Here is a 7921-nt window from a genome sequence, read left to right as displayed (position 1 = left end):
ATACGTCGTGGTCTTACAATCCATACCATCATATATATATATATATATATATATATATATATATATATATATATATATATATATATATATATATAATTTTGGGGCTTTTAATATATGTTCTTTAATTTTTTACAAGAATGTATAAATATCAAAATTTATTATATATTTTTTAATTTATTTTTAGTGCTTGTGTTAAATTCTTACAAAAGATTTAAATTTATTTTAGCATATTTCAACAAAATCCTTTTCAAATAAATTTGAAACTTGTGGCGGTTTATACAATGCTACTTTGACTAATATCATAAGTAAATTAGGACACTTAAAAATGGCGTAACTTGAAGATATTTGTTTATTATGTGAAACTTATGACGTTTAAAACCGCCAAAATTTTCAAATAAAGACCGCCAGGAGTATCATATGGAGGTTTGCACGACGTTTAAATATAAACTACCACTTTAAGGATACACGGGGTTTTAAAAAGGTCAGAATTGTTAATTATGGCGGTTTAAACCGCGACAATATTCTAGAATTAGCCACACAATTTACACACTTTTTTGTCGTGGAAAAAGGGGACGCATGTCATAGATGACCGCACAATGATTCTTCTTTCCCACTATGAATTTTTATCCTTCTTGGAACTGTAACCCACTTTAAGGATTATTTCTCTACGGAACTCTAACCTACTTTGAGGTTCACTTATTTATGACACTTTAACCCACTTTGAGGATACGAATCAATGACTCGTCTATCCCAGTAATTTACATATGAGTCAAACTCGTGATATACACATAAATTGTTTATTCCGAAATACTTATTTATTCGCGACAATCACTACGTGACTTAACTCATCAATTACTACGTGATTATACTCCTCAATCAGATTATCCAAATATGTTTCCACACATAACGCATTGACTCGCAACTAAAATATCATTCACCATCTATGATATTCGGACACTCTCTTAGATAGAACGATTCATATCAAGTGATTACTCGCTCATGTGTACACACCAAAATACCTTTCACAATCGAGCATCACAAGTTAAGTTATTTATCATAACCTAATTTTATCTTTTTTAATCATCATATAATACATCATACACCACCACCAAGAACAACGTAGTTCCATCACATGTTCACATGTAGGAATAATCATCAGACTGATATAAATCTATAACATTATAGCTTCATTTTAATGTTCATTAATGTGATATGATCTAGATCTATAAATATACTCCCTAAAAAGAAGTGGGTATAGGAAGTCTTGTTGGCGAGATCTAGATCGTTCTAAATATACTTGATATTCCTTAATTTTCTAAATTCGATTTGGTCAAAGGATCAGAGATTCATTAGATTCTCAAATGATACATAGTGCGATACAGTCAAAACAAGGTATTCTATATCTATATATTCGAATTGAAATCAAAAACAAATATGAATAGATACCTAGAAAACGAGTTAAAACCGATTAATGGACTATCTCCTCTCGCTTGTTCCTTCTCATTTTAACAAGCTAGTTAGAAATCCTTTATTTTTTGGACCAATCGCTCTTTTGAATTTCGAAAAAAATATCTTTATCAATATACTCTTTCTTCTACATATTTCTTGCTATCCCATAACATAATGGGGTATAGCTAATAATTAGGACTCATAACAAAAATCCTTAATCCATTCGTGGGAAAAAGTTTTTCCACAGCAAACACTAATATTTTTTTAACGTATAATTAGATGTGGTAATCATTCAAATAAAAAATAAAAGCTCGTTGCTTTTTGTTTCCCTATAATTGGAGCAACTAAGCTTTATCCCTTGATTAATTCAATCCAACGTAATTCATTTGTTCCCAGTCAACAATTCAAAGAAAAATATTGGTCGGATCCAATATGAATGAAATTTTTTTAGAATTCACCGTTGATACGTCATGGTCTTACAATCCATACCATCATATATATATATATATATATATATATATATATATATATATATATATATATATATATATATAATATATATAATATATATATATATATATATATATATATATATATATATATATAACTTTATATATATATATAATATATATATATATATATATATATATATATATATATATATATATATATATATATATATAAAACTTTTATATATATATATATATATATATATATATATATATATATATATATATATATATATATATATATATATATATATATATAGTATATATATAAAAGTTATATATATGTATATATATATATATATATATATATATATATATATATATATATATATATATATATATATAGTATTATTTTTGTATTTTATTTTTTTAGATTTATTTCAATCCTGTAGCAATGCGAATTTATCGTGGATAATATGTGTGTGTTGTGTTTAATTTTCTATTTTTTAATTATTTTGAGTTGATGTAAAGAAATGGTGATACTGTTATAATAATAATATATATTTTGTTGTTGTTATTATTTTATTTTGTTTTCATTACGTTGCGATCTCGGAGTTAAAATAGATTTTATTTTATTTCGCTTGGACGAATAGATTTTGTTGAATGACTTCTTATAGAGTGATTCCTACATGGATCCACTCTAAGTTAGCTTAGAACTAAATTCAGTCTGCTTTCGATTTCGATTGGCTTTCAGTCTCGTGGCTTACTCTTGAGCCTTCTTACAATGAACTCTTTTCTTTTTGCATGTTCGCATTCGCTTGTCTGCATTTCAATTACCCTTAAATCACTTCAAACCATTTTCATAACTAAATTTGAAGAAAAAGACTATTTGAATAAAATATCCAGTCGTAATCCCGAATATTAGACCCAAGTTGTAAGAGCTTGCAAGTCATAAGTATTCGTCTTCTCTTCAAAACGTTTCAATATTGAAATCATTTTCATAAGTAAGTTGGAAGAAAAAGATTACCTGGATAAAATATTTAGTCGTAATCCCGAATATTAGACCCAAGGTTTAAGAGTTTGCAAGCCATAAGTGTTCGTCTTCCCTAGAAACACTTGTAAATATTCAAACTTCTTTTCTCAATAAAATTGAAAGAAAAAAATTACCTAGGTGAAAGGTCCAGACGTAATCCTGAGTATTAGACCCAAGTTGTAAGAGCTTGCAAGTTATAAATACTCGTCTTTCAAGTCCAAAAATACATTCAACCAATCAAACTCTTTTTTCCACCGTGCGATTGATTAGGAAAACCTTTTCATAAACGAAAGACATTTTGTCTTAAGATGATGTAAAGCAATGCTTCGTCCACAATTGTTGAGTTGAGATAAGTGACGTTTTTCTGAATGTTGATTTGTAAATCCATTTGATGTGTGGTATACATCCGCTCCTCATCTGTTTTGGGTAAAATAATATTTTTCGTTAATTAATACAATATAGCTTTCGCTAAAATCGACCAACAAACAAACATTTTCTACCCAGAACTACGTAAGCCTTGAGTTCTCTATTGCACCCGGAGATACGTAGGAGCAGGATTTGAAAATCTTGTCCGACCCATTAATAAAAAACTTAGGTTTAGTCGCCTTTTTTACAAAATCCAAAAACATCTTCTCTTTCCTTTTGATCCTATTATTCTTTCCCTCATAATAACTTGAGAAGCCTAACATTTAAAGCTAACACTAACGTGCATAACTAACCTAACGGTTCCCGTTGAGTACAACGACCATAATCATTATCGTTCTTTCTTGGGTTTTATCGATATTTCCCATTTCCTTTTTAGGAATAAATAAAGTTCGGTGGCGACTCTGTTCAATCCATCATTGCGAGCGTACGATTGCGCTTCACTAGGTCGTGTTCTCATTTTTCGAGGTGCGACAATATCCATCGCACGTGCTGAGATGAATCACAAGCTGAATTCTGATGTTAAGGGTGATAATGTAGATGCTACAATTTTTAAACAATTGGTTGGTTCACTGAGATATATTTGTAACACTAGACCTGAAATTTGTTATGCAGTTGGAATGATAAGTATGTTTATGAACAAACCTAGTTTGTCACATTAACAAACGGTTGTCAGGATTATGAGGTATATTAAGGGGACTCTAAAATATGGAGTGTTACTTCCTTCTGGTGTTAAGTCTGAATCAGAATTGATGTGCTATTTAGATTCTGATTAGTGTGCAGACAGAGTTGACAAAAGAAGTACTTCTGGATATTTTTATAAGTATGTAGGAGGTCCAATCTCTTGGTGCTCCAAGAAGCAACTAATGGTTGCATTGTCAATCTATGAAGCCGAGTACATTGGAGGTGCTTTATCTACGTGTCAAGCTATTTGTCTTAGAAGTTATTGTAGGATCTAAATATCAAAGTGAACAAACCCGTAAAGTTGATGATTGACAACAAACCAGCCATAAGACTTGCCAAGAATCCATTGCTTCATGGAAGAAGCAAGCATATTGACATAGGTTCAGAATGGAGTGGTAGAAGTTGTACACTATATTACTCAGAAACAACTTGTAGATATGCTGACTAAAACTGTAAAGACTGAACAATTTATCCACCTGAGGGATGAAATTGGTGTTGTAGAGTTTATTAGCTGAATATGAAATAAGGGATGGTGTTAGAAGTAATCCATATTCGGCAGTTTTGTTAAACTTAACCTAGCTAGTGTAGGTTAACATTTCGCCTACGTGACAATATTGTTTGTGTATATACATCAAATATGTATCAAAATTTTATAATGAATCAATAGAGTTTCTCTCTCAAAAAAGTTAGTTAGATCTATTTTCTCTCTATTCTCTCGCTTCATCTTATGTTGTTACTGTTTAAGAAGTTATAAAAAAGATGGAAAAACCTAAATTTCTCTCCATAACGAGCTATTATGTCGTTACAATTATGCTATTACTATTTTATTTTTTAAAAATTAAATAAATTAAAGTATTTTAAAGAATAAAATGAATATGAAAATAAATCAGCACAAACTCCCCTATCCTTCTATCCTTCTTATCTATAGTTATGGATTATTATTATTATTATTATTATTATTATTATTATTATTATTATTATTATTATTATTATTATTATTATTTTATTATTATTATTATTATTATTATTATTATTATTATTATTAATTTAAAATGGAAAGAGGTGATCTTATGCTCTTTCTAATGTTCATATTATACAAATCCATTACTATATTCTATACATTACTTTTTTTCTTCCTGTTTTTATTAATTTTTTTACATTAGATCAATACATTGGCTAGCCATTGACTTTATGATACCAAAAAATATAATATGTGAAATAGAAGTTAACATCTCAACTTATATTCTATAAATATGTGGAACTGACATTTAAAGAATACACAAAGTTTTATCTTCAACTTACTTCTAACAAAAGATGAAGATTTCCTACACCTCAAACCGATTTCTCCTGTTCATCATCTTCACTGCATGCTTATGTTTATACTTTGCTATTCAAAAGAAAAATCCTGATGAAAATGAAGATATCTTAATTATACCTTCAAAATTTGAGATCCCAACGAGTAAGTACCCCACCACATCGGGTCTTATACTTGATAAGCTTCCTAATGAAGATGATGTTATAGAATTATTTCAAGTATGGAAGAAAGAAAATGGACGAGTCTACAAGGATCTAGCAGAGATGTCAAAGAAATTTGCGACTTTTGTTTCAAATTTGAAGTACATCGTAGAGAGTAATGCAGAGAGAGACTCACCTAATAGCGCTCATCTTGGTCTGACCAACTATGCTGATTTGAGCTCCACGGAGTTTGAAGAAACATACATGACCTTAAACACTGACGCCATGGATATTGTGAACGATGATGATGTTCAGGACGTAACATGTAGTGATCCACCTTTAACCTTGGACTGGAGGTCGAGTGGAGCTGTCTCTCCTGTTAATGCTCAAAACGGTTGTGGTAAGTTTGTTGTGTTTGCACGATATTTGTGTTTTATAATTCGCAGCACAATCTACTCTCACACTCAATAATAATTCCTTTTCCTTAGGTTGTTGCTGGGCATTCGCAGCTGTAGGCGCCATTGAAGGAATAGTTGCAATAAAGACAGGGAAGCTTACCCCCCTTTCAGTGCAAGAGGTTCTAGATTGTGAACCTTCTGGAAGTTGTTCTGGAGGATATTTGGAAAATGGATTCAGTTGGGTAAAAGGAAACAAAGGGATTGCAACACAAACATCTTATCGTTATACTGCAAAGAAGGGTGGTTGCAGATCCGCCAAGGTTCTTAATTTCTATTAAATTCATTACTATATAATTTCTATGATCACGCATTAAAAACTATTAATATTTCATCTCTTATTTTTTTTTTCTTCATGAAATGTAGATTAAAAACAGTGCAAATAGTGGTATTCATTCATATGAGGCCGCGGCGAGATCAGATAGGGGACTATTGTGTGCAGTTGCTAAGCAGCCTCTAGCTGTTATGATTTATGCCAGGTCACCAAAATTTCAACATTACAAGGGTGTAAGTGGTTATATAATGTAGAGTTATTAACTTATTCATTCACGTCCACTATTGACTTTGTTTAAACTCATTTAACACCTAACTATATCATCAAGATTTTAAAAAAGTTTTTGTTACCGCAAAATTGGCAACAACCGCAACGGCCGCATACACAACTGCGACCGCATCTGCAATTTAAGTATCTCCTACTCCTACAATTTTTTTGAAGTATTTTTACATTTGTTAATGGAGAACGTGTTTATCCATTGACAGAAAATATTTAAAGGTGAAGATTGCCCGTTGGATCCTATGAATGTAACTCACAGCATGCTAATAGTGGGTTATAATTCCGAAAACAATGAAGATTATTGGATTGTGAAGAACTCACATGGGACAAGATGGGGAATACATGGTTACATGTGGATCAAAAGGGACTATACTAAACAGTATGGAGTGTGTGCAATCAATAGACATGGTTATTTTCCAGTCAAAAATTAAAAGGCTACATTTGAAGAATAAGTTAAAGCAAGGTTTATGGTTTTCTTAGTCTAGACTTTGTTATGTGGTTATTCTTGATGTTGTTTTGAATATGTCAATTCTCTTGTTTATGATTGTTGTTTTTTTTTTTGTTGGTAATGTATGATTGTTATTCTTGATGTAACATAACAGTCATGATAATAAAATAGTTGGTATTTTGTGATTAGTAGTCTCTTGCTCCTTTACGGTGACTTAGAGAATTCTATTTACTTCGTTCTTCAAAAGAAAAGAGTCAGAGAATTCAATTCTCATCATTTTTGAAAATAAAATATTTGTGTCTTGTTGTTTATAAATAAATTATACTCACTACGCTAAAAATTGGAATAGACAGCGCACCTTAGAGGGCGCTTTATTACAAAAGCGCACTCTAAAGTGAAGCGAAAAAATAAGGAGCGAACAACTGGAATAGACAGCGCACTTTAGAGGGCGCTTTTGTAATAAAGCGCCCTCTAAGGTGAAGCGAAAAAATAAGGAGGAGATAGAGGGACAACAATACAGGGCGTTTTTTAGAAAGCGCCCTCTAAGGTTACCCTTAGAGGGTGCTTTTAAAAAAACGCTCTATAAGTCCATGTGCATTTCCAGTTTATAAAGCGCTTTTGGAAAGCCTTAGAGAGCGCTTTCATAAGCGCCCTCTTAGGCCCCCTTTAGAGGGCGCTTTTTTTCCACAAGCGCCCTCTAAGGTCCCCTTTAGTAAACATTAAAATTACAACATACTGCGCGTTTTGTTATTTCACTCTCTGTTATTTTCGTTCTTTTTCACGTTAGGGTTCTCACTGCTACGATTTTCGCTACTTCTAAGGCGTTCTCCTTCCACCTCTGTTAGATCTACGACGTTTCCTCCTTCTATTAATTCGTTGTTAGTTGTTCGATTTTGACACCATAGGTATTTTTCTAATCTTCATATTACTTGGTTTCTCTTCTGACGTTCGCTATTGTTCATTTTTGGTGTT

The 7921-nt window shown here is 31.3% G+C and overlaps 1 protein-coding gene across 1 annotated transcript; it reads left to right on the top strand.

The window, feature by feature from the left end:
- Positions 1-5352: 5352 nt before the first annotated feature.
- LOC127115173 (ervatamin-B) lies at positions 5353-7110 on the top strand. Its single transcript, XM_051046779.1, has 4 exons — positions 5353-5893; positions 5982-6211; positions 6315-6455; positions 6708-7110. Exons 1-4 carry the CDS (start codon positions 5353-5355, stop codon positions 6930-6932), a joined length of 1137 nt encoding a protein of 378 aa, XP_050902736.1. The 3' UTR covers positions 6933-7110.
- The last annotated feature ends 811 nt before the right edge of the window (positions 7111-7921 follow it).

This window comes from Lathyrus oleraceus, chromosome 1 (assembly GCF_024323335.1).
Source record: "Lathyrus oleraceus cultivar Zhongwan6 chromosome 1, CAAS_Psat_ZW6_1.0, whole genome shotgun sequence".
Taxonomy (NCBI): Eukaryota; Viridiplantae; Streptophyta; class Magnoliopsida; order Fabales; family Fabaceae; genus Lathyrus; species Lathyrus oleraceus.
Note: the sequence above shows the minus strand (reverse complement) of the source record. Positions and strands in the feature narration are given on the sequence as shown.

What these genes read in the sequence shown, in the direction of transcription:
- LOC127115173 (XM_051046779.1), top strand. Translation starts at nt 5,353, where the DNA reads ATGAAGATTTCCTACACCTCAAACCGATTTCTCCTGTTCATCATCTTC. An exon ending in TAATGCTCAAAACGGTTGTG is followed by an intron (nt 5,894 to 5,981) that starts GTAAGTTTGTTG and finishes CCTTTTCCTTAG; the next exon opens with GTTGTTGCTGGGCATTCGCA. An exon ending in GTGGTTGCAGATCCGCCAAG is followed by an intron (nt 6,212 to 6,314) that starts GTTCTTAATTTC and finishes CATGAAATGTAG; the next exon opens with ATTAAAAACAGTGCAAATAG.